The 25,677-nt window shown below is 55.8% G+C and overlaps 1 protein-coding gene across 1 annotated transcript; it reads left to right on the top strand.

Annotated features, from left to right (window-relative positions):
- The first annotated feature begins 1,757 nt into the window (after positions 1 to 1,757).
- On the top strand, positions 1,758 to 17,044 carry USHBP1 (USH1 protein network component harmonin binding protein 1). Its single transcript, XM_032238371.1, has 15 exons — positions 1,758 to 1,843; positions 2,612 to 2,748; positions 3,429 to 3,565; positions 3,936 to 4,042; positions 4,572 to 4,784; positions 5,997 to 6,077; positions 6,242 to 6,369; positions 6,849 to 6,989; positions 7,488 to 7,582; positions 8,990 to 9,101; positions 9,338 to 9,605; positions 12,647 to 12,856; positions 15,361 to 15,482; positions 16,155 to 16,277; positions 16,589 to 17,044. Exons 1-15 carry the CDS (start codon positions 1,835 to 1,837, stop codon positions 16,842 to 16,844), a joined length of 2,139 nt encoding a protein of 712 aa, XP_032094262.1. The 5' UTR covers positions 1,758 to 1,834; the 3' UTR covers positions 16,845 to 17,044.
- Positions 17,045 to 25,677: the final 8,633 nt, after the last annotated feature.

The following is a 25,677-nucleotide window of genomic DNA, read 5'->3' as shown; positions in this document are numbered from 1 at the left end:
ATTTCTTTCTCCTTCTTTCTTTCCTTGGAGATCTTCTCCCTTCCAGCTCTATTCTACTCTATATTTTCCCTATTCTATTTTCTATGCTATTCCTGTTCTTTCTTTTTCCTTGTATCCTTTTTCTTTCCTTTTCTTCCTTCCTTCCTTCCTTCTCTCATTCTTTTTCACTTTCCTTTCACCCTTTTTTCTATTTCCATTTTCTTTCTTTTTCTTTCCTTTTTCTTCTTTACTTTTTTCTTCCTCCTTTTCCTCTTTTTCTTCTTTCCTTTTTCTTCCTTTTCTTCCTTTTTCCTTCCTTCCTTCCTTCCCACCCTCCCTCCCCTTTCTTTCCCTAAATATTCCTCTTTCCTTTTGTTGCATTCAATTAGCCCAACCCTAGAAGCTGCAACGGATAATAACGCAATTAAGCCGGTGCTTGGGAGCTCCATCCTGTTAGGATTTCCACCTACTTCAAACTTGCTGCAGGGATTTCAAGTAACCACAAAGTTTCTTAACTTTGGTGGCTGGAGGCTCTGCTGACTTCTACTCCCAGGATCCCAGAATCCCACAGCCTGTCAGACCTGGAAGCCGTCTCTGGGACTTCAGGCCTGGCACATTTTCTACTGTGGGGAAATGGGGAGGGGGGGATTACGCAGAGCGTGGGTGATATGTAGCCATAACAACATTCTTTCTCAGGAGGTCAAGGTCAACTGGCCCTGCAGCTGTGATGGGGTGACTGGGAGGCATCTCCTGTTTTTGAGGTTGCCTGATCGGACCACCGGACGGACACCTGGGTGCAGGGGAAGGGACTTGGACTTTCATTTGGGTGGGGGGAACCGGGAAGCTTTCAGATTTGGGGTTTCCCAGATGTGCCAAGATGGCATCTCTAATAAATTGCAACTTTGAGGAACTTCAAAGTCTTCTTTCGTTGGGCGTGTTACTTGGAACCCTGACATTAACCCAAATCTGAAAGCTTACAGGTCCCCCCACCCCAAAAAAAAGAAAGTTGAAGTTTCAGTCATTCCCAGAATCCCCCAGACCTTCAGCTGCAAGAGTCAGGGTTCCAAATAGCATCCAAAAGTAAATCAGAGTCCAAGGCAAAGTATTGCTCTAAGTTTCAATTTATGAAGAGAGTCATGTTGGCACATCTGGGAAAACCCGAATCTGAAAGCTTTCTGGTTTTCCCCACCCCCAGTTGAAAGTTCAAGATCTTGCCCCCCACACCCACAAGTCCATCCTATGGTCCCATCTCCCACTGCCATGCTGGCACTTCCAGTTCCGGTCAGGTGCAGAGGTGCAGAGCCAAAGGATGACCTTGGCTTTCTAGAAAGGATGTTGTTATGGCTACCTATCATCTCACTCCGTACCATCCCATCTTCCCACCATAGAAAAAGGCATAGCAGAATAATAGAAAGTGTGGCAGGCCAAAGGTCCACATTAAAAGATGGCTGCAGGCCTGACCGCGCCAGGTTGAGAAAGTCCGCCTTGAGATGTGCCATGAAGCAAAACGCATCGTCCTTGTGTGAGACCCTCCTGTCCCTTGTAGGGCGCCTAACCTCCCCAAGGCCACAGCGCAGACTTTACGACCCACAAAAGTCTTAATTTCCCAACAAAACTGAGTTGTTTTCTGTCCCGGTTTGTGTGGCGCAGTTATAAATATGGTGGGGTTTTTTTTGGCCAGGAATCGAGGCGAGGCTCAACCGGGGCCCGGCCTCTTCCTCTCTGGGAGGGCAGGAAACGTGTAAGGAAGCCAGGAAGGCTGCGAATCAACAGGAAAAGCCTGCCGCCCTCCATCGGGGCCAGGACGAGGCCAAGAACCAGGTTGCTCCAGGGGGAGAAGGCAGAAAGAGGAAGCATGGAAGAGGTAGGGGGGGATTTGGAGGGCGTGTGTGTGTCTCCCCACAGGAAAAATCTCCAGTCTGAGGTTTCTGACTCTCCCATCGGGAATGAACAGACTCCCCGGAACAGCACCCCTTTCTCACGTGAGCCACTCCAATCTCCTGCTTTGGGGGCCGCTGGGGGTGGACTAGTTGATCTCTGAGGGGCCCTGGCAATCAACCAGGAGCGTAGCAATGAGAGGTCCTTCCAGCTGCAACATTCCTGGCTTCCTTCCCTGGCGAAGCTGCCCTGGGCTTGCGAGGGGGTCCCTGGACGGAGGCTGCCCCCCTGGCATCCCCAGCCTGGAAACCGGGAGTGGCAGGTTTTCTGGAGGGACAAAGGATACACACACACACACACACACAAATTTCTGCCTTCCGGTGTTTAATTGGGGGAAAGCAACTGCGGACTTCCTGCCTCCTGCACGGTGGGTCAGCACCCCTCGGCCAAAATGGACCCAGGAGTCCGAGACCAGCTCTGGCACAGTGGCCCCTTGGGCTCCCTTCTGGGGGCCTTTCCGGGGCCCCCGAGATGCCTTGCAGGCGATTCGGCTGTTTAATCCATCATCATCCCTCGGCTTTTGACAGCTTCAAAATGGGTGGACTTCAATTCCCAGAATCCCCTGAATTCTGGGAGACGAAGCGCACAGATCTTAAAGGGGCCACGCTCTCATGAGAAAAATGGGACTTAAGACTCACGCGCACACACAAACACGCGCGGCTGATGCCCCCTCCCCTTCTCTTGTGGGCTGCAGGGGGAGCTGGGGGCCCCCGGCCAGGAGGAGCCCAGCGAGGAGGCCGCCCTGCACTATGAGGAGAGCATCACCCGCCTGCTGATGACCATCGTCCAGCTGCAGGGGAAGATGGAGCGGCTGGAACAGGACAGGGCCAGGTCCGTGCCTCCCTCCCCCCTCCCCACCGTTCCCCTTCCTTTTGGGCCCAGGAATCCCCTGGTGGGCCGGACGTCCTCTGGGGGGGGGGTTCAGACAGCCCCACTCCCCCCACCCAAGAAGTGGGAAGATCTGGGAGAGCTTCTTCCCCTGCTGTGGGTGGGCAAGGGGTCCTCGCCCTCTCAGCCCCTTAAGACAGTGTTTCTCAACCTTGGCCACTTGAAGATGTCCGGACTTCAACTCCCAGAATTCCCCAGCCAGCGAATGCTGGCTGGGGAATTCTGGGAGTTGAAGTCCGGACATCTTCAAGTGGCCAAGGTTGAGAAACACTGTCTTAAGCGAATCATTCGGTCATTAAACGGCTTCCCCCATTGGCTGCCACCGTCACCAGCACACGTGCCAATTGCCCAGCGCCCGACTTTGGATCAGGTGGGAAAAGCCGCCATGAGTCACTTTTTCAGGGCTGCTAGGATTCAGACGGTCGCTAAACAGAAGGTCGTAAGGTGAGGGCTACCTGCCCTCATTCTGCATGCCGTAAATCTGAACTCCAAAGGCATCTCCAGGGTTGGGGAGGATGTGGGGTCTCCAGGAGCCGAGTCTGGAGCCCAGGTGGCCCTCCTCTTCCCCCCCCTCCCCCCCCAGTGGGGATCAACTCCTTCACCCCACCTCCTTCTCGCTATAGGGAGGAAGAGGAGGAGGAGGAGGACTACTTTTCTGATTTGGGCTCCGAGTCCACCACCAGCCTCCCCCGATGCCCGTCCCTCTTAGCCAGGCCTGCCAGGAGCCCCTCTCCCCCGCCTCCAGCCGGCCCAGAACAAGGTAAGACCCCCAAGAGGGGGGCTCGGATTTTGCCGGGTTAGGAATCGGGAGCCAGGAAGAAAAGGCTGGGTGACGGTTTCCTTCCTCTGCCGGCCGGCCTCTTTTCAGAAGGAGCTCGGCACAAGGCCCCCGACTCCTTCGGAGAGACCGCAGAACCACAGGGCTCGAAGGGTCCCCGGAGGTCTGCTAGTCCAACCCCCAGATTGGTCCCCTCCCTGCCTTTCCTTCCAAAGGGGTTCCCAGGAGGAGAGAATTCCCTCTGCAGCCCAATGTGAGGAGTGGGTCTTCTGTCCCATCCCTCTTTCGGTGTCCTCTCCACCTGGCCTCCAGGGCTTGACCCCTGGCCTGGCCTGGCCTCTTTCTCTCCCAGGGACGGCTGACCTCTTCCTGGATGTCCACAAGGCTCTTTCCTCCCTGGAGAACCTCCTCCTCTCCTACCGGAAGCCCCTTCCCAGCGAGGAAGCCCAGCTGGCCCAGGTGTGCAGGGGGGTGGGAGGGGTGGGGGCGAGCGGCTGAACACCCCCCCACCCCATACAGACACCTGAACGGGGGGATCCATCCCTCGAGGTTTTCAAGAAGACCCTGGTCTGAAACGGTCTGGGGTCTCCTGTTTAAGCAGCGGGTTGGTCTAGAGGACCTCCAGGGTGCCCCCCCCAACTCTGGTATTCTGTATTTCCAGCCAGGGAGTAAGGAGCCAGGAAGTGTGTCTCCTCGCCTGCTTTTTAACAATTTCCATCTAATTTATGTCAAAATTAGAAAATTTTAACAGAATTTTTAACAGAAATAAAGGAGTCGAACCGAAAGGTTCCTTTAAAGAGGGAGCAAAATTGAATGTTTCCCCCGAGGCCCCACCTGGCTGCCCCTGACTGCCTTTCGCCATTGGGAGGGGGGGCTATAGGGTGGGGGCCAGGGGCGCCTCCCCTCAACGGAGGGGCTCTGGGGGGGGGGAGTTCTGCCAAAGCCAGCTGGTTGCCAATGGGCCTCCTGGTTGGTCTTCTCCTGGCAGGGCCTGGGAGCCGGCCTGGAGGGGCTCCAGAGGGAGGGCTCCGGGTGCTCCCCCCAGGAGGCTGAGGAGCCCCCCTGCGAGAGGATGGCCGCCCTCTACAAGGAGAGGAACGCCGCCCTGCGAGCCCAGCTGGAGGCCCAGCAGGAGCTGCTCAGCCGGTCCGAGGCCTCCGTGGCCGCCCACCAGCAGGAACGCCACAGGCTCCAGAGGAAGGTAATGGGGGGCGGGGTGGGGGTCCCGCTGTGCAGCCGGGTGAAGAACCGCCCGGCCCCCTTGCCAGAGGCTCAGATCAGGGGCAGTGGGGGGGGGGGAGGTCGAGGGAAGCCGAGAGGGTCCCTTCCAGCCCTCCACTTCTGTCGGGCACCCCCGCCTCCCCCCCCCCAGTTCCCATCTGGACCTTCTCCCCCTGCCCACATGATGATGATGGTGATGCCAATCCAGGGGAGCCTCCTTTGCTGTTTGCCCTCCTGGGCAGTAAAGTGGGCCCCCCAGCCTCTTCTCTTCTCCCTCTTCCCACGGCTGGTGCAGGACAAAGCTTTGCCCCCTTGGCGAATGGGCTTCCGGGGCACCCGGAGGATGGGGCGGGGGGGGGGGGAAGAGTGTGGGGCCCACTTTCAGCTGCTGCTGCCCACCAGATCCAGCAGGGGGAGCCAGAGGTCCTGAGGGCCCTGAGCCTGGTAGCCTTGCCAGGACCTTTCCCAGGCAGGGGGGCCTTGGGGGCTCTGCTGGGGGTTATGGGATGGGGGCGCCTGGTTTAGCCTGGGGATCGGGAGGAGGGAAGGAAGGAAAAAAGGGAAGAGGGGAGGAAGGGGGGAGGGAAGGAAGAGAAAGAGAGAGAGAGAGAGCAGGGAGGGAGGTAGAGGAAGGGAGGAAAGAGGAAGGAAGAGAAAAAGAAAAAGAAAAAGAAAGAAAGAAAGAACGAAAGAAAGAAAGAAAGAAAGAGAAAGAAAGAAAAGAGCAGGGAGGGAGGTAGAGGGAAGGAAGAGAAAGAAAGAAAAAGAAGAAAAAGAAAGAAAGAAAGAAAGAAAGAAAGAAAGAAAGAAAGAAAGAAAGAAAGAAAGAAAGAGCAGGGAGAGAGAGAGAGGAGGGAGGGAGGGAAGGATGAGGAAGGAAAAAAGGAAGGAAGGAAGGAAACCCACCAAAGCTCGAAGTTTTGCTGAAAGCTGTCAATCACATTTCCAAGTTGAGGGGGGGAATCTCACGCCAGGAAAGGAGGCAGCAACTGAGAAGCCCCCTCCCCAGCGTGGAAGGGTCAGAAATTAGGGGCAGCAGCAGCCCCTCGGAGAGCCCCAGGCCCCATCTACCAATTCCTCAGTTCCTCCTCCTGCTCCTTCCATCTTTGGAGGCCTGTGAGAAATTTTCTTTTGGGGGGGGGGGCTTTCTCTCTTTGCCTGACCCCCCTCGCCCCCCCCCCTCTCCATCCAGGTGCAGGAGCTACAGGAGAGCCTGTCCAGGGTGGAGACCTGCGCTGGAGAAGCCCCCGGCCCCCCAGGGGAAGGAGCCCAGGTGCTGCAGAGGAGGCGTCTCCAGGGCCGGATGGGGGGGGGGGGTTTCAGCCCCAGGTCAGAGGGGAGGGGGGAGAAGAAGAGCCTTCAGCCAAAGGAAGCTAAGCTCCAACCCTGGGGAGGGGGGAGATTTGCTGTATTTTTGATATGCCCCCTGCCTTGCAGGACCCCCCCTCAGGGGCTGCCCAGAATGGCCCCCACCCTCCCTGGGGGGCTACCAGCTTCCAGCCTGCCCCCTCCCTTCCAGCCTGGCCCCCCACAGAGATCCAGAACAGCCTGGAGCAGCTCCACAGGTAGGGTCCCTGATGCCCCCCCCCCCGCTCGGCCATGAGAAGCTCTTGGGGGGGGGGTGCAGCCGAAATGGGAGGATCTCTCAGCATGCACAGGGTTCAAGCCCCCACCCCCAATTTCTGTAAGGCTCTCAGCAAGGGATCCTTGACCGATTCGTCCCACAGAGGGGGTTGTAACGGTGCCCCATGACAACCCCCCCCCCCGGGCCTAATTTGGGGGATGACCTGTGGACCAAAGGATCCAGCAAGGGTCTTGGAGGCCCCCCGCCCTTCTGTCAGTTCTCCCTCGCCCCCTGAGAGCACCCGCTGGGACTTTCCTTGGGGAGGGGGCTCTCTGAGGAGTGGAGGCCCACCCTCCCCCCCCCCTTGCAGGGACTCCCTGCCCCGGGTGGAGCAGCCGCCCCCTTAGGTACACCTGGGTTACAAGCTGTAGTAGCGGCCCTGCCCTGACTGGGACCCTCTGCCCTCCCCCCTCCCCGTAGGCGCCTGGAGGGGCTGCGGGGGCTGAACCGGGGGCTCTCTGGGGCCCTGCAGGAGTCCAAGACGGACGCGGAGCAGCTCAGCCTGCTGCTCGGATGCCAGGAGTCCCAGCAGACGGGTCTGGCCCTGGCCCTGCACATCAGGTGAGCACCCGCTTAATGACGGGCACAACAGATGGGCATAATTCGGGAACTGCCTGTATTCCAACGGGACCCCTGAGCTGCCTGGGAATCTGTCTCCGTCCTTCCGTCCCATTATGTCTCTTTTTTGGGGGGGGCTATAATAAATAAAGAATACGATGGAAGAAGGGGTCCTGGGGGGGAGGAAGGGGTCTTAGCCCCCCTGGCTACAAGGGGCATCTGCTTTAGCTGAGTTGCAGAGAGAAATTCTTATCTGCACAACGTGGGCTGAATTGGGGGGGCTGGAGGTGGGCAGGCAAGACTGGGGGGGGACGTAAACTGAGACTGGCCTCCCTCGCAAGGCTGCTAGGAGGGAAGAGCAGCACCTTCCCTTCATCCGGTCGGACTCGGTCTTTGCTGGGAGGGGCACCATCCAGGAGGCCGTCTCTGGTGGGTCTCTGGGTCTGAGCGCTGGTGTGGCCCCTGTCTCCCCCCCTCCCCTCTTGACACCCCCCCCCCCAGTGGACGCTGCCTGGAGGCCTACGAGACCCTCTTGGCACTGACGGCCGCGGAGCAGAAGCCGAGCCCAGAAATGGGAGCAGAGGCACCTCAGGCAGGTGAGACACCTGGAATTGGCTGCCCATCTCTCTCCCCTCTCCCCCCTCCATAGACACAGCTGGCCTCTTCCTCCCCCAGCCCCAAAAACTGAGAAAGGGGAGGAGGGGGAGACTTTGGGGCAGGGCATGCTGGGACCCACTGAAGGTTTGGTCTCCACGATGTAGAAAAGATGTGGAGACTCTAGAAAGAGTGCAGAGAAGAGCAAGAAAGAGGATTTAAGGGACTGGAGACTAAAACATATGAAGAACGGTTGAAGGAACTGGGTATGTCTAGTTTAATGAAAAGAAGGACCAGGGGAGACACGATAGCAGCCTTCCAATATCTCAGGGGTCGCCCCAGAGAGGAGGGGGTCAAGCTATTCTCCAAAGCACCTGAGGGCAGAACAAGAAGCAATGGGTGGAAACTAATCAAGGAGAGAAGCAACTTAGAACGGAGGAGGAATTTCCTGACAGTGAGGACAATTAATCAGTGGAACTCCTTGCTTCGAGAAAATGTGGGTGCTCCAGCACTGGAGGTTTTTACAAAGAGGCTGGGCAGCCATTTGTCATAGATAGTATAGGTTTCCTGGTTGAGCAGGAGGGTTAACAGAACAACAAAGCTGGAAGGGAACCTTGAAGGTCATCTACTCCAACCCCCTGCCCAAGCAGGAGAGCCTACAGCATTTCTGACAGGTGGCAGTCCCGGAAATAGCTTGGCCCTTTTCTCCTCTCTGGGGCAGCCCCTCTCTCAAATATCGGAAGGCTGCTCTCCCGTCTCCCCTGGCCCTTCTCTTCCCTGGACTAGCCCAGTTCCTGCAACTCTCCGTCGGATGTTTGAGCCTCCAGTCCCCTAGTTGCTCCTAATGCCAAACTCAAGGCCCGGGGGCCGGATCCTGCTTATGTGTGGCCCGCAGGGGGCCTCTGGAAACAGCCAAGGACCAGCCCGCAGTGCCCCTGCCGATGAAAAGGGAGCTTCACGGCTGGCACTGCCCAGCTCCGTTTCCACTGGCAGAGGGCTGCAGGCGGCCATTGCAGCTGGAAACGGAGCTTGTGAGTCCATTTCCACTGGTGGAGTGCTCGGGGTCCCACAGGCATGAGTGAGGTGAGCCCACCCCACCCCCCAAAGGTCAGGCACGACCCTGATGAGGACCCTCCCTGAAATCGAGTTTGACCCCCTTGGCCTAGTTGGACCCGAAGACCTCCAGGGGCCCTTCTGGTTCTCCTCCTCCGGTCCTTTCGTGCCGCTTGGGTCTGTGGGGTGATGGGAGCATCGGTGGACAGAAGAAGACTTTCCCTCCTGGGGTTGAGGGTTCTTGACCAGGAGGGTGTAAAACTCTTGCCTCGCGCAGGGGCTGGACTAGATGGCCTCTGAGGCGTCCCCCAGCCCTAGGAGTCCATGACGTCTCCCTCTCTGGCATTTCCTGGTAGGGGCCTCCGAGGACCCAAACTCTGCGCTGGAGAAAAAAGCCCTCTGGATTTTGCAAGCCTGCAGCACCGCCGTCGACAGCAGCCGCTGCGACCCAGAGGGGGTCCCGGGGAGGTATTGAGGGGCCGGGAGGGCCGGGAGGCCGTCAGCAGGGGATTCCCAGAAGGGAGGGGAGGGGGTGGGCGGGAGGAAGACCCAGAGAGGCATCCAAAACTAACTGGGGGAACCCAGTTAGCCTTAAGAGTGGGGGGGGGGCTTTCTCCCCCTACAACGGCTGGGCCTGAGGCAGAGCTGCCTGGGGGATTCTGGGAGTTGGAGTCCTCCGGCCTGAAAGGTCCCTTTCCTTTCAGCTCCCTGCGACTGACGGGCTCCGAGGGGGCAGAAGCCAAGCGGAGGCTGCAGGGACTCATCCGGCACCTGCGGGCCCAGCAGAGGTCCCTGAAGCTGCCCAGCCACCCTCCGCCCCTGGGACTGGCCACCGTGGCCGCCAGGCTCAGCGCGGGCATTGCGGCCAAGGTGGCGGAGGGCCGGAGGGCCGTGCAGGAGGCGCTTCCCGGCTCGGTCACCCCACCCCGGATGGAGAAGGGCCAGCTGCTGCGGGAGTTACACAGCACCCGGGTGAGCCCCCAAGGGAGGGGCGGGGGGGCACCGTCTTTGGGGGGGGGGGGCTGGGTTCCTGAGCAAGAGCGAAAGGTTGCAGGGCAGAGGGCTCCCGCCAGCCAGCCAAAGACGGGCGTTTTCCCATCCTTCTCCCTTCCATGGGCCAAGTGAGAAACGTGTTAAGTGAGTTTTGCCCTGTTTTCCTTGCCACCGTTGTTAAACGAATCATTGCAGTTCTTAAGTCCATCACAGGGGCAGTAAGCTGCAACGGTCCTTAAGTGTGGACAAGGGTCCCGAGTCTATTTTTTTTTTCCAGTGCTGTTGTAACTTCAAACGGTCAAACTAAGTGAACCGGCGTAAGTTGAGGACCGCCTGTACTTATGCTGGTTGCAGCGTCCTGGGATCACGTGGTCACCATTTGCAACCTCCCCATCCAGCTTCTGACCGGCTTCTGACCACGGGGGAAGCTGGATTCGGTTAATAACCATGCATTTACTTGAACAGCTGCAGTGATTCACTTAACGACCCTGGACAAAAAAGAGGTCATAAAATTGACATGGCTCCCTTAACAACTGCTGGCTTAGCCATGGAAATTCTGCTCCCCGTTGGGGTGATGGGTCCAGAAAACCATTTGATTCTTTGAAGGGACCCAGGCTGCCCCCTGATTCCCCCCCCCGCCCCCAAGTAGGGCTGATCTTGATCCGAAGGGGTTTGGTCACTGGGGATGAGGGAGACGGGGGACCCCTTACAGGGTAAGGCTGAGGAGTATGTCCAGTTCTTGGCGGACAAAGTTGCCCGGTTTCGATCGAACCTGGACTCCACTCCAGCAGATCCAGCCGAGACACAAGGGGAAGACTTGGCAAACCATCTCTGGGTTGAGTTTCAGGAAGTTGCCTCTGGGGATGTGGACAAGGCTATGCGAGCTGTGAGTGCCTCCACCTGTATACTGGACCCGTGTCCCTCTTGGCTGACTGCCAACAGCAGAGAGGTGACACGAGGCTGGATCCAGGCGGTTGTTACCGCCTCTCTTCGGGAGGGGCACTTCCCCACCGCGCTTAAGACAGCGGTGGTGAGGCCCCTCCTGAAGAAACCGTCCTTGGATCCAGCTGTCCTTAATAACTACCGTCCAGTCTCCAACCTCCCCTTTGTGGGGAAGGTTGTTGAGAAGGTGGTGGCCCTCCAGCTTCAGCGTACCTTGGAGGAAGCTAACTATCTAGATCCCTTCCAGTCTGGCTTCAGGCCCGGTTACAGCACAGAAACCGCTTTGGTCGCATTGACCGATGATCTCTGGAGAGCTAGGGATGGAGGCCGCGCTTCCATCCTAGTTCTCCTCGACCTCTCAGCGGCTTTCGATACCATCGACCATGGTATCCTTCTGCGACGACTGCGGGAGATAGGGGTGGGCGGCACTGTTTTGCAGTGGTTCTCCTCCTACCTCTCGGACAGGTCGCAGTCGGTGTTAGTCGGAGGGCAGAGATCGACCATGAGGCCCCTAACACATGGGGTGCCGCAGGGTTCGGTCTTATCCCCCCTACTATTTAACATATACATGAAACCGCTGGGTGAGATCATTCGGAGGCACGGGATAAAATACCACCAATATGCGGACGATACACAGTTGTATCTGTCCGCCCCGTGCCAACTCAATGAAGCGGTGGACGTGATGAACCGGGGTCTTGAGGCCGTTAAAGACTGGATGAGAGCAAACAAGCTGATACTCAACCCAGACAAGACCGAGTGGCTGTTGTGTTTTCCTCCCAAAAATTTGACCAACGTACCATCACTCAGGCTGGGGGGACAAAATTTATACCCCTCAGATAGGGTCCGCAACTTGGGAGTCCTCCTGGACCCACAGCTGAGTTTCGACCACCATCTTTCAGCTGTGACCAGGGGGGCATTTGCCCAGGTTCGCCTGGTGCGCCAGTTGCGGCCCTACCTGAACCGGGAGGCCCTCACAACAGTCACTCGAGCCCTTGTGATCTCTAGGCTGGAATACTGCAACGTGCTCTACATGGGGCTGCCCTTGAAGAGCACCCGGAAACTTCAGCTAGTCCAGAATGCGGCCGCGCGAGTGATCCTCCGTGAGCTGCGCTGGCTACCTGTCGATCTCCGGGTGCACTTCAAGGTCCTACTCACCACCCATAAAGCGCTCCATGGTAGTGGATCTGGCTATTTGAGAGACCGCCTTCTGCCAATTACCTCCCTGCGTCCCATCAGATCGCATAGAGCTGGCCTCCTCCGTATTCCATCCGCCAGTCAGTGCCGACTGGCGACTACGCGGAGGAGAGCCTTCTCAGTTGCAGCTCCGACGCTATGGAACAATCTCCCCGTGGAGATCCGCACCCTCACCACCGTCCAGGCCTTCCGCACAGCCCTCAAGATCTGGCTAGCCCGTCAGGCCTGGGGATAAGTTTTTACTTTCGCCCCTCCCGAATGTCGAGTGAATGTTGTGTTTTACTGTTTAATTCATTCTCGTTCACACTTCTTTTTGTATTTGTCCTACACTCCCTTTCCCCTTTTATTGTAAGCCGCCCTGAGTCCCCTCAGGGAAAAGGGCGGCCTATAAATGTATAATAAATACCAAATACCAAATGATGGGCCCTGAGAAGAGAAGAGAAGAGAAGAAGAGAGGGAGAGGAAAGGAAGAGGAATAGGAGAGGAGAGGAGATTTGGAAGGGACCTTAGAGGTCTTCTACTCCAGCCCCCTCCTCAGGCAAGAAATCCTATATCATACCTATTCAGTTGCCTTTTGAGTAGAATAGAATAGAATAGAATAGAATAGAATGCAGAATAGAATAGAATCTGGAAGGGACCTTGGAGGTCTTCTAGACCAGCCCCCTCCTCAGGCAAGAAATCCTATATCATACCTATTCAGTTGCCTTGTGAGTAGAATAGAATAGAATAGAATCTGGAAGGGACCTTGGAGGTCTTCTAGACCAGCCCCCTCCTCAAGCAGGAGAACTCCCCTCTTCTGCACCCCCAAAATGCGAGCTGCCCCCCCCCGTCTAACCCTAACCTTTCTCTTCCTCTCCCCCCCGTCTCCTTCTGCCCCACCTCAGGAGGCCTTGGCTGACCTGGGCACCAGGGTGCACCTCACCGCCAAGGCCAAGCAGGGCCTGGCGCTCTGGGCCCACACGCTCCCCGCCCAGGAGGCCGCCTGCCTACTGGTGATCCAGACCCTCCAGGGGGAGCAGCGAGACCTCCGGGGACAGCCGGACCCCTCCCCAGAAAGCAGCGGCGGCAGCAGCAGTGAGGAGGAAGACTCTGGGGTAAAAGCCTTCCTCCCCAGCCCAGACCTCCCCCCTCCCAGGACCCTCCCTCCTCCGGGGATGCTGGAAGGCTGCCCTTCACATCTTCTTAAAGACTTCCAGTATTGGGGCATTCACAACTTCTGGAGGCAAGGAGTTCCACTGATTCATTGTTCTAACCAGTGTTTCTCAACCTTGGCAACTTGAAGATGTCCGGACTGAGGATGTGGACAAGGCGATGAGAGCTGTAGGAGCCTCCACATGTGTGCTGGACCCGTGCCCCTCCTGGCTGGTTGTAAACAGCAGAGAGGTGACACGAGGCTGGATCCAGGCGGTTGTTACCGCCTCTCTACGGGAGGGGGTCTTTCCCCCCGCTTACCTCTCGGACAGGTCGCAGTCGGTGTTAGTCGGAGGGCAGAGATCGACCCCTAGGCCCCTAACACATGGGGTGCCACAGGGTTCGGTCCTGTCCCCCCTTCTTTTCAACATCTACATGAAACCACTGGGTGAGATCATTCGACGGCACGGGATAAAGTACCACCAGTATGCGGACGATACTCAGTTGTATCTGTCCGCCCCGTGCCAACTCAACGAAGCAATGGATGTGATGAGCCAGGGTCTGGAGGCTGTTAAAGACTGGATGGGGGTCAACAAGCTTGTGCTCAATCCAGAAAAGACCGAGTGGCTGCTGTGTTTCCCTCCCGCGAATTGGCCAGGTGTTCCATCTCTCAGGCTGGGGGGTCAAACTGTACGCCCCTCAGACAGGGTTCGCAACTTGGGAGTCCTCCTGGACCCACAGCTGACCTTCGAACATCATTTGTCGGCTGTGACCAGGGGGGCATTTGCCCAGGTTCGCCTGGTGCACCAGTTGCGCCCCTACCTGAACCGGGAGGCCCTCACAACAGTCACTCATGCCCTTGTGACCTCTAGGCTGGAGTACTGCAATGTGCTCTACATGGGGCTGCCCTTGAAGAGCATCCGGCGACTTCAGCTAGTCCAGAATGCGGCCGCGCGAGCGATTGTGGGTGCACCTCGCTTCACCCACGTAACACCTATCCTCCGCGAGCTGCACTGGCTGCCTGTCGATCTCCGGGTGCGCTTCAAGGTGCTACTTATCACCTACAAAGCCCTTCATGGTAGTGGACCTGGGTACTTGAGAGACCGCCTACTGCCAATTACCTCCACTAGACCGATACGATCGCATCGATTAGGCCTCCTCCGAATTCCATCATCCAGCCAGTGTAGACTGGCAACTACCCGGAGGAGAGCCTTCTCGGTGGCTGCTCCGACCCTCTGGAACGAACTCCCCGTGGAGATTCGGACCCTCACCACCCTCCAGTCCTTCCGCGCTGCTTTAAAGATCTGGCTGTCCCGGCTGGCCTGGGGTTAAGATTCTAACCCCACCCGAATTGTGTGACTGTTGTGTTTTCTTTTTAATATGTTGTATTGTCTTCATGTTGGAAAATTGTTTGTCCTTCCCCCCCCCCACTTTTTGAACTGTGAGCCGCCCTGAGTCCCCCCATGGAAAAGGGCGGCATACAAATAAAGGGAAATGAAAAATGAAAAATGAAAACTTCAACTCCCAGAATTCCCCAGCCAGCATTCGCTGGCTGGGGAATTCTGGGAGTTGAAGTCCGGACATCTTCAAGTTGCCAAGGTTGAGAAACACTGGTTCTAACTATCAGGAAATTTCCCCTCTGTTCTAAGTTGCTTCTCTCCAGCATCTTCCAATATTTGAGGGGCTGCCACAGAGAAACCGGGGGGGGGGGGGGGCTGTCAAGCTATTCTCCAAAGCACCACCAGGCAGGGCAAGACGCAATGGGGGAGGGGGTTGGGGGGGGACAGGACTTGCGAAGGAGAGATCCAGCGGGGGGATTTTCTTGACCGTGAGAAACAATAAGGAATTCAATTGCCTCCAGATGTGGTTGGGTGATCCCCCCCTGGAGGATTTCCAGAAGAGACTGGACACCCGCCTGCCCAGAATAGCAATGGCCCAGGACACGGAGCGGCCCGTAAGGGCATGGCAGGACTCCCTGAGTTAGTCTCTTGCCCCCCGTTAATCCGGCTCCTCATTTCATCCGCCTGGGAAGGACGGAAGGCTGCGTCAACCTGGAGCCGGTTAGGATCAAACCGCTGGCAGCGGGCAGAATCAGCCTGCAATGCCACATTCTGACCACCGCGCCACCAACAGCTCTCCTGAGGTGGCACCTCCCTAAAAGGGGGCTGACGGCCCCTTGAATTGGGCCCGGAAGCAAATGGGCAGCCATGCGACTCCCGCCAGAGAGGGGCCCCGGGTGCAAATCTAGACTTGGCCAAACCATACAGGCCGCCGCATTTCGAACCAATTGAAGGTCCTGGATCCTTTCCAAGGGCAGCCCCCCCCCCCCGCAGGGCACAGCCAAGATGGGCTGGAGGGGGGGGGGCTCGTTGGCCCAGGAGAAGCCATAACTTAACACACAGCCCACCCCCAAATGCTTCCGTCCTGAGCACGGAGTTCAGCTGTTTTCTCCTCTGCCGACGCTCAGGCCTGGGCCCCCAACGGCCTTCCTCGGAGGAGACCCCCGGCTGCACCCAAGGACACGGAGGGGAGCCTGGCCGGGAGGGAGCCAGAAGCCCTCAGGCTCCGAGTTCTGGAGACTTCGGCTCGGTAAGGTTCCCTTTGCAGCGGGGCGGGTGGCAAAGAAATTTTAAAAATAAAATAAAATAAAATAAAATAATAAAATAAAATAATAAAATAAAATAATAAAATAAAATAATAAAATAAAATAAAATAAAATAATAATAAAATAAAATAAAATAATAAAATAAATAATAAAATAAATAAATAAATAAATAAAATAATAAAATAAAATAATAAAATAAAAATAATAAAATAATAAAATAAAAATAATAAAATAAAAATAATAAAATAAAATAATAATAAAATAATAATAAAATAATAAATTAAAATATATAATAAAATAATAAATTAAAATATATAATAAAATAAGAAAATAAAATAAAATTTCAAAAAAGAGGGAGAGAGCCATGGTCATTGAAGGAATTGCTGCAGTTGCTAAGCGAGAGTGAAGGCTCACCACAGGGGGTGAGCCTTTGCTCTCTGACCCCCCCCATCTTTTTTGGGGGGAGGGGGGAAAGAAATCCCCCCCCCTGTATGAGAGCAGGGTCCCTTCTTATGGCCCCCATCATCCCCTCCGGGCCAGCATGCAGGCTGGCAATGAAAGCCAGAGGGTTGGCTGATTCCACGGGGGGGGGGGCTCCCCTCTCAGTGGTGGGGGGTTTCCTCCCCCTCCCCTTGACCCCCTCCAGCTCTTTGCAGGATCCGGGCCCTGAAGGAACGTCTGGAGGGTCTCTGGGTGGAGCTGGAGGAGAAGAGCCAGGACTACAGGGCCCATGAGGCACAGGAGATGGAGCTCATGCAGGACCTCTTCCAGGCCCATAGGTAAGTGAGGGAAAGGCTCCCCCCCCTTTTCCCTGGTGGCCCCTCGGCCTCTGGACCCTCTGGGTGGGGGGGGGGTCTGAGAAGCTTCCTGCATAAACCGATGAGATGTGGCATTGAGATTAAACCGCCATGGACAGCAGAGTCTACCAGCAGGGGGCGCTGGGCTGTCCCAGCCTTCCACAGTCCCTTATCCGCCCTCCAGATGTGTTGGACTAAAACTCCCATCTCTCTCAGCCAGCACATCTGGGGAAGTCCTCTCCTTCTGCCTCCGGAGCCCCCTTCTCAGCCCCTTCGCCCCTCTCTCCCCGCAGCTCCCTCCTCCTCACCTACCAGAAGGCCCGCCAGAAGCAGGACACGCAGGTGGGCCAGCTGGAGGCCCAGGTGGGGCTGATGACCAGGCGCCAGGCCAGGCAGCGCCAGGCCCTCCTGCAAACCCTCCGGCGACTGCAGGACCAGGTGCCCGCAGGGGCACGGACCGGCCTACCCCAGGCCCCTGCGTCGGGTGAGGGCACCCGGGACCCACCCAGGAGTTTGGAGACCCCGCCCGTCCCGTGGAGCCGAAAGTGAGGCCTTCTGGACACACACAGACGCAGCAAAGGGGGGGACGGGGCAAGGGTCATTTACACACACACCCCCAATGGCCGGTCAGCCTCGCCAGGGAGAGCAGGCGGGAATCATGGCCCCCCCGGGGCGACCTCTTTGCAGGAAGTATAAAGCCCCCTCTTCTCTCTAAGACAGTGTTTCTCAACCTTGGCGACTTTAAGTCCTGTGGACTTCAACTCCCAGAATCCCCCAGCCAGCTCTTGCTGGCTGGGGGATTCTGGGAGTTGAAGTCCACAGGACTTAAAGTTGCCAAGGTTGAGAAACACTGCTCTAAGAACCCCGGCCGCCCAGTGGTCAGAATGCAGCATTGCAGGCTGATTCCGCCCACTGCCAGCAGTTCGGTCCTGGACAGCTCAAGGTTGACTCAGCCTCCCGAGGTGGTTAAAATGAGGACCCCGATTGTTGGGGGCCAGAAGCCGACTCTGTCAAACGCTTAGAGGGGGCTCTGAAGACGCCCTGTGAAGCGGTATAAAACTCTAAGCCCCGTTGCTATCGCCAGTTATGCAGCCGTCGGCTACGCCGCCTCTTCTCCGGCCGTCCCCTTGGCAGCATCCCTCCCTCCGCCCAATCTCCCTCCGTGGCACCCCATAGGCGTGTGCCCTCTGCCGCCTTCTCCAGTGGTCCCCCATCCCTCCCACGGTCTCGCCTTCCTGGCCCAGAGACCCTCGGGCTTTGCAAAGGGAAGGAGCGGATCCTTCGTTGTGGCTCCCAGATCCCACAGGATCTTTTTCCCCCCACAGGTGGCGCAGTGGTTAAATGCAGCACTGCAAAGCTACTTCAGCTGACTGCAGTTCTGCAGTTCGGCTGTTCAAATCTCACCGGCTCAGGGTTGACTCAGCCTTCCATCCTTCCGAGGTGGGTAAAATGAGGACCCGGATTGTTGTTGGGGGCGATATGCTGACTCTGTAAACCGCTTAGAGAGGGCTGAAAGCCCTATGAAGCGGTATATAAGTCTAACTGCTATTGCTATTGCTATTGCTACATGGAGGATATGCAGATGATCTCTGGACACCCGTTTTTTGGGGGAGCCTTTTTAGGGTTTTCTCAGAAGCTCTCGGGAACCCAAAAGTTTTTCTTAACCTGCTGAGAATTAATTAATTAACCTGTCTCACAATTTACCCCCATCTGCACCTCCATCCTCTTCCTTCCTTCCTTCCTTCCTTCCTTCCTTCTTTCCTTCCTTCCTTCCTTCACCCCGCTTTAAATCTTCCATCAGCCTCCCCACTCTGAGCCCCTGGGGGAGGCAGCCACCGTTCACAAATATTGGAGTGAAAGACGGCCGGGAGTTGGAAAACATTCCCAGGCTCTTTCTGGTTTTCTGCTGGAAGCCATTCTAGCTAATAGGGCGATGTATTTTTTTTTCTTTTTTTAAAGCAGCTCTTTTAACTTCTGTATTTTTAAATTAAAAAATTACTTATGAAAGAGGGTTTGTTTTTAATGATGGTGTTTATTATGGAGGAGGAGGAGGAGAAGGAGGGCGGGGAGGGAGAAAGAGGAGGGAAGAAGGGGAGGAAGAGGAGGAGGAGAAAAAGAAATAGAAGAGGAAGAAGAAGAGGAGGAGGAGGAGAAGGAGGGCGGGGAGGGAGAAAGAGGAGGGAAGAAGGAGAGGAAGAGGAGGAGGAGGAGGAGAAAAAGAAATAGAAGAGGAAGAAGAGGAGGAGGAGGAGGAGGAGGAGGAGGAGGAGGAGGAGGAGAAAAAGAGGGGGAGGAGGAGGAGATCATCAAACGTGAAGTGGTTCATTTTTGAGATCAACATCAGCAAAACTGGGCTGGCTCTATAAGGTCTCCAGCCTTGGTCATGCGTGTGTGTGTGTGTGTGTGTTGATCTATTTGTATTTGCAATTTCTTACTTTGTCAAACATGCACAAGATAACAGGTATCAATATAAACACAGATATAAACGAAAGAAGGGAATGCAAATAGATGGGGACAGTGGGAAGACCTCGGAGTCTGAAACTGCAAAAAAAACCCGTGAGGATGAGGAAGATGATGATGTGTCCCGGACACCTAAAAGATCCAGGGAACTGCGAAGTGGGTCCTTGAGAAGGAAGCCGGGAAATGCAGAGCCATCCTGATGGCCGCCTTCAAGGGAAGGGATTGTAGGAATGGGGGCAAGGGGTCAAACCAGGAGCCCCCCCTCCCTCCCTCCCTCCCAGCGGCTGGAATTAAAAATGAAGGGGGGGGAATCCTTTGGGTTGCTGCCAACATCCTTCCTGAATGGGCTGGTTAGAGTGTCAAAGGTAAGATGATCATCAGGAGACTGGAGGCTAAAACCTATGAAGAACGGGTGCAGGAACTGGGGATGTCTAGTTTAATGAAAAGAAGGATCAGGAGAGAGACGATAGCAGTCTTCCAATATCTCAGGGGTTGCCACAAAGAAGAGGGAGTCAAGCTATTCTCCAGGGCACCTGAGGGCAGAACAAGAAGCAATGGGTGGAAACTAATCAAGGAGAGAAGCAACTTAGAACTGAGGAAAAATTTCCTGACAGTGAGAACAATTAATCAGTGGAACAGCTTGCCTCCAGAAGCTGTGAATGCCTCAACACTGGAAGTCTTTAAGAAGATGTTGGACAGCCCTTTGTCTGAAGTGGTGTAGGGTTTCCTGCCTAAGCAGGGGGGTGGACTAGAAGATCTCCAAGGTCCCTTCCAACCCTTTTATTCTGCTTTCCAGATTCCCAGAAGCCAGGCTCTTGCCCTGACTGCCCCCTTGATGTTTGGGGCTCATTTCTGGCTCCAGGGGGAAGAGAGTTTGGGATGATTTTGAGGCTAAAATCACTTAATCTCATTACTGTGCCAGGAGCCGCTAGCTGTGCAAGCGAGGGGGGCCCAGAGGCCCATGCGTGGCAGGAAACGTGTGTGTGCCCTGGGGATGTTCTCCTTTTCCTCTGCCCCTTCCTCTCCTCCCTCTGTCTGTGTGTGTGTGTGTGTGTGTGTGTGTGTGTGTGTCCGTCCGTCCGTCCTTCAGCTGGCCTCCGCTGGGCTTCCTTTATGCTCCCCACACCCCAAAGGAGTTCGGGGGGGCAATTTTTCCAACTCACAAATTTAATGAAAGGGCAGCAACTTTTCTAAGCTGCAGCTTTTAGCAACTTCTGAGGCTCGGGAAAGGTGCGTCCGGACACCTGAGATCCCAGAGATGAGGGTTTTTTTTCCTGGACTTAGCAGACTTCAATTCCCAGAATCCCCCAACCAGCCAGGCCATTTCTGGAAGCCTCTCAAAGCAGCTAAGTTAGAAAAGCCCTGCCCCACGGGGGCTCCTCCTCCTCCTCCTCGGCTGCCCTTTGGCCCAAGACCCCTGGGTCAGGTCCCAGGTGCATCACCCTGGCTGCCCACCCCATCCCTGGTGTCCGAGGGGCCCTTTCTGGACCTGCCTGGGGTTCTCCAGAGTAGCCCAGCCAGGCTGGGTCCTGCCTCAGGTCAGGGGTCCACGTTGCGTCCTTAGCAACGAGGGTCCACTCCTGGAATTACCTGGTGGTGCCCCATCCAAGCAAACGTGGGACCCCACCTGGCCTTCCACTTTTGAAGGGAGGGTTATTTCCCTTGCAAAGAAGGGAGCCAAAGGCCACAGACCCGGGGGGGGGGGGGGGGGGGGGGGTGGGCAGGCTCTGGGCACAGACGTCCTGCCAGGAGCCACCTCTGGGCCCCCCTCACAAGGGGCTTGGCCCTCCTTCTGCCCCAGATCAAGGAGAGAAGCGGCCAGGAGACATTTCCTGAGAGTGGGGACAATTAATCAGTGGAACGACTCGCCTCCAGAAGTTGTGGATGCTCCAACGCTGGAAGTTTTGAAGAAGAGGTTGGACAATTATTATTTGTCCAAAACTGTACAGGGGTCTCCTGCTTGAGCAGAGGGTTGGGCTAGAAGACCTCCAAGGTCTCTTTCAACTCTTCCATTCAGATCCGTGTTCCTCGCCCCTTTTCCAGCCAGGCTGCCGGTCCCTTCACGTAGCCCTTTCCCCAGAGCCTTCAGGCGGATTCTCCAGCGCCGCCCCCGCTGCACCTGGCGCCAGGTGAGCCTTTCTCTTGGCGGGGCTTCTGCCGCCTCCAGCCCACCCCTCTCCCTTCTCCCCACCATCCCCCAGCCCAGCCCCCCCCCCCGCACGCGCCACAGGGGCTTGAAGCGAAGCGGGATGGCGCTGCGCTGCTCCCCGCAGGAGCGCCCGGCGCCCTGGCAGCCCCCGCTGGAGCCCCGCTCAAGCGGGGAGAACGAGGGCGACGCTCGGGAGCGGAGAGGCCGGCGGGCTGCGGAGCTCCGACGGAGACCAAGCGCACGTCCGCCCCGGAGTCTCTCCGTTTTAATCCACTTGAGAATGCGCGGAGTCATAGAAGAGGTGTGGGAAATAGAGCCGACGCCCATTTGACTTCAGCAGGGGGTTGGACTAGAGGACCTCTTAGGGCCCTTTCAGTCCTAGGATTGTGTGAACTTCAGGCCCCAGAATTCCCCAGCCAGCACAGAATTCTGGGAGTTGAAGTCCAGGCGTCTGGCAGTGGCTGCTGGAACCGCAAGATTCAGGATTCCCGATTTTTCTCTCCCTGCAGATATACAGAAATTGATTTTTTTTTTAAAGTGTCATCATTTAAAAGTGGTCCTTCCTGGGAATATGCCATTCCCCCCTTCCTAAAAATAGAGAAATGCAGTCCCACCCCTGGCTTGGCTTCTTCAACCTGCCCCCCTCCCTGGGGGTGGGGGTGCTTTGGGTGGGAAGTCCAGAAGGGCTTCTCAACACACCCAGCCCTCCACCCACCGCAGCTTCCCCCCCACCTTCCCACTTCCACCCATTATCTACCGCAACTCCCCTCCTTCATTTTTCCACCGCTGTCAGCAAGATCAAAGGTGAAGGCCAGAGGCTTGATAAATATTCCTCCGGCAGCAGAGGGCTGACCCCACAGAGGGTCAGTCTTGAACGTCTCACCGCTGGGTCTCGGCTGAAACCAGACGTTGCGGGCTCCTCTGGGGTCTCTCCTTCTTGGCAGCCCCCCCTCGCTGGGCTCCCAGGTTGATGGATGTTGCCGTAATAGAGGCAAAAGCAGCCCACCCCTCCCCCACGCAGAGGCTCCCTACCCAGGTCAAGGGGGATGGATGGCCGAGAATGGGGACTTTCCCGAGGACGGAGAGCTGCAGGAGAACGAGGAGGAGAGAAGCCAGGATGGGGGAGCCCGGTTTTCTGAAATAAAAACCATCCCGAAACTCCCTTTGAAGGAGGCTTTGAAGCCTCTCCCTGATGTGGAAGCTACTCAGGCCGTCCTCCCTGGTGGCATTCATTGTGCTCTACATGGGGCTGCCCCTGAAAAGTGTTTGGAGACTACAATTGGTCCAGAATGCAGCCGCGCGAGCGATATCGGGTGTACCTAGATACACCCATGTCACACCTATCCTCTGCGAGCTGCACTGGCTCCCTATCGGTCTCCGAACGCGCTTCAAGGTGCTAGTCATCACCTTTAAAGCCCTACATGGCCTAGGCCAGTGTTTCTCAACCTTGGCCACTTGAAGATGTCCGGACTTCAACTCCCAGAATTCCCCAGCCAGCGAATGCTGGCTGGGGAATTCTGGGAGTTGAAGTCCGGACATCTTCAAGTGGCCAAGGTTGAGAAACACTGGCCTAGGACCTGGATATCTGCGGGACCGCCTCCTGCCACATACCTCCCAACGACCGGTAAGATCTCACAGGTTGGCCCTTCTCCGGGTGCCGTCGACCGGACAATGCCGGCTGGCGACCCCTCGGGGGAGGGCCTTCTCTGTAGCTGCTCCGGCCCTCTGGAACGATCTACCCATAGAGATCCGGACCCTTCCCACTCTCTCGGCCTTCCGAAAGGGCACAAAAACCTGGCTGTTCCGGCAGGGCCTGGGGGGCTGTTGACCTCACGAACGAGGTCCGGCCCCACTAAGATTGAGTGTCTGGTGCCTTGCTTTTAAATTTGTTTTCCTCCCTTCCTATTTTTAACTTTTTATCTTTTAGTTTTGTTTTTGTAAGCCGCCTGGAGTCCTACGGGATTGGCATATAAATGTATTAAATTACAATTGCAATTGTTTTGAAAGAGGGAGAATTAACGGAGGGCAGGGATGTACCTGGCGATTGGAGGGGGACGCTGCGAGGCAAGGATGCTGAGGTTGGAAATAAAATCGTGAGAGGCCCAAAGACGCAGCCTCTGTCGCAACGCCCTGAAGCAACGTGAAAAGGCACAATAGCAATAGCAATAGCAGTTAGGGCTTTCAGCCCTCTCTAAGCGGTTTACAGAGTCAGCATATTTGCCCCCAACAACAATCCGGGTCCTCATTACACCCACCTCGGAAGGATGGAAGGCTGAGTCAACCTTTGAGCCGGTGAGATTTGAACAGCCGAACTGCAGAACTGCAGTCAGCTGAAGTGGCCTGCAGTGCTGCATTTAACCACTGTGCCACCTCGGCGCAACCAACGGACGAAATGCGCTGACATCACACTCAACATTCAGCCGGACTCGCCAAAGGCCTGGAAAGGCTGAAGGTTGTGCTAAGAGGCTCCCTTTCCGGATCCTGATCTGTACCTGAAAATGTCAAGGCTCCAGTGCCCGGGATTCAAAGTGAACAGAATAATATAGTTGGAAGGAACTCTAGAGATCTTCTAGTCCAACCCCTTGTTCAAGCAAAAAACCCAATATCCTTTGAGACAAATCGCTGTCCGGTCTCTTCTTTGAAACCTTCAGTGTTGGAGCCCCCACAACCTCTGGGGGCAACTTCTGTTCCACTGGTTAATTGTTCCAACTGTTAGGAAGTTTCTCCTCAGTTCTAAGTTGCTTCTCTCCTTGATTAGTTTCCACCCATTGCTTCTTGTCCTGCCTTCAAGTGCCTTGGAGAATAGCTTGACTCCCTCTTCTTTGGGGCAGCCCCTGAGATATTGGAAGACTGCTATCATGTCTCCCCTGGTCCTTCTTTCTATTAAACTAGACATTCCCGTTCTTCATATGTTTTAGCCTCCAGTCCCCTCATCCTCTTTCTTGGTCTTCTCTGCACTCTTTCTAGAGTCTCCACATCTTTTCTACATCGTGGCCACCAAAGCTGGATGCAAATATTCCAAGTGTGGCCTTACCAAGGCCTTGTAAAGTGGCCTTAACCCTTCAGGTGATCTTGATTCTCTCCCTCTGTTGATGCAGCCTAGAACTGTCTTGGCTTTTTTGGCAGCTGCCTTTTCTGAAATGTCTTAATCCGTCCTTGGGAAGAGCCTTCTTCTTACATCCTCGACGGTGGAGATTTTATTATACATGTTATTCATATCCTGCTTTTATTATGTTTTATAACCAACTCAAGGCGATGAAGACAGCTAATGCACCTTCCTCCTCGTATTTCTCCCCCCCAAAAAACAACCCCCCTGTAAGGTGGGCTGGGCTGAGAGCGAGAGAGAGAGAGCAGGATTGGCCCAAAGTCACCCAGCCAGCTTTTCTGCCTAAGGTGGGACTAGAACTCCCCGTCTCCTGGTTTCTAGCTGGGTGCCATAAAGAAACAAATAATCCTCTCTCTTTTGAGCAGTAAAATCTGCTTCCCATCCAGAGATGGGGGGCTCCCCACTCTGCTTTCCTCCAGCCAGGGCTAAGAGCTCCTCCGCTCCGTCTCCGGGTGATGCCGGACCCCCAGGAAGGCTCCACCCGTTCCCCCCCCCCACACTTTTAAGAAAGCACCCCGATCCCAGGGCCCCCTGCCCTAAATGGCATCATTTTTGCACCCCAACTTTTGCCTCCATTTGGCAAAGGGGGCCCCAGGATCCGTGTCTTAATGGGGTCATTGGAAGCCCTTGGGGGTCCGTGGGATAAAACTGAGAATAAGCTCATCATTAGAGCCCCCTAGGAGTAATTTGGGGTAACTAGGATATCACCCCCATAATTGTTTCTGGGGGGAGGGGGAAAGCCTCCACAGTTAATGCTGGAATTTAGGTGCCTTTAGGTGGGGTGGTGCCCGTGGAGTGGAGTCTGAAGGGGGGGTCCTGACTGCAGCCCAGGGGCCCAAATAAAACAGGGAGGGGGGGTTAAAATCAGGTGTAAATTACATCAGCTTTGCTGGGAGTCTCACGGAAGGTTTATTCTCTGCGGATTTTTGCTTTCTGGATTTCCACAGGAAATGTGCTTATTTTGCATGTATATTTTTGCGTATGTATGTATGTATGTATGTATGTATATATGTATATACACATATGCACATACACACACGTGTATGTGTGCATGTGTGTGTGTCTGTGTGTGTGTGTATACTTCCAAACAGGGAGAATGCAGAAAAGGGATGATGGGCAAGCAGAGGAAATTTACCTCTCTCCCTCCCTCCCTCCCTCCCTCCCTCTCTCTCACACACACACACACAGGGCACACACACACTCCCAGACACACACACTCCCAGGGCTGGGAAGGGCAGCCTTTTTTTCTGCTGAAGCCTTCCTTCCGACACAACTGACCCACCACAAGAGTCTCTCCTTTCTCCCTCGCCCCCTCCCCAAAAACACAGGCTTTGAAGCCTTTCAGAGTCACCAGCCCGTCCCCCCTCCCCGGGGGTCAAAGGGCAACTGACCCAGGGCTTTCAGATGCAAATGTGGGCAGGGAAGCGTGTGCTGGGCAGGCCCTGTGTGGAGACACACAGACACACAGACCTGCTCTCCCCCCTCCCCCCCCTCCAATCTCCCAGTCCACAAAGAAGAGGCTCTTTGCAGAGGGGGGGGTCTCTCCAGGAGGGGAGGGCTCCCGCATTGCCTTGCTTTGCCAGGCCCTCCGGGGATCTAGAGACCCCTGCCCCCAAGTTCCACCCTTCCATGAGTCTATTTGATTTTGCTTTGTTTTACATATTTCA

Source organism: Thamnophis elegans, unplaced genomic scaffold (genome assembly GCF_009769535.1).
Source record: "Thamnophis elegans isolate rThaEle1 unplaced genomic scaffold, rThaEle1.pri scaffold_135_arrow_ctg1, whole genome shotgun sequence".
In the NCBI taxonomy this organism is placed as follows: Eukaryota; Metazoa; Chordata; class Lepidosauria; order Squamata; family Colubridae; genus Thamnophis; species Thamnophis elegans.
Note: the sequence above shows the minus strand (reverse complement) of the source record. Positions and strands in the feature narration are given on the sequence as shown.

Excerpts from the sequence above, each read along its gene's own strand:
- USHBP1 (XM_032238371.1), top strand. Across the intron at positions 6,990-7,487 it reads GCCCTGGCCCTGCACATCAG|TGGACGCTGCCTGGAGGCCT; the intron begins GTGAGCACCCGC and ends CCCCCCCCCCAG. Across the intron at positions 9,606-12,646 it reads GGGAGTTACACAGCACCCGG|GAGGCCTTGGCTGACCTGGG; the intron begins GTGAGCCCCCAA and ends GCCCCACCTCAG.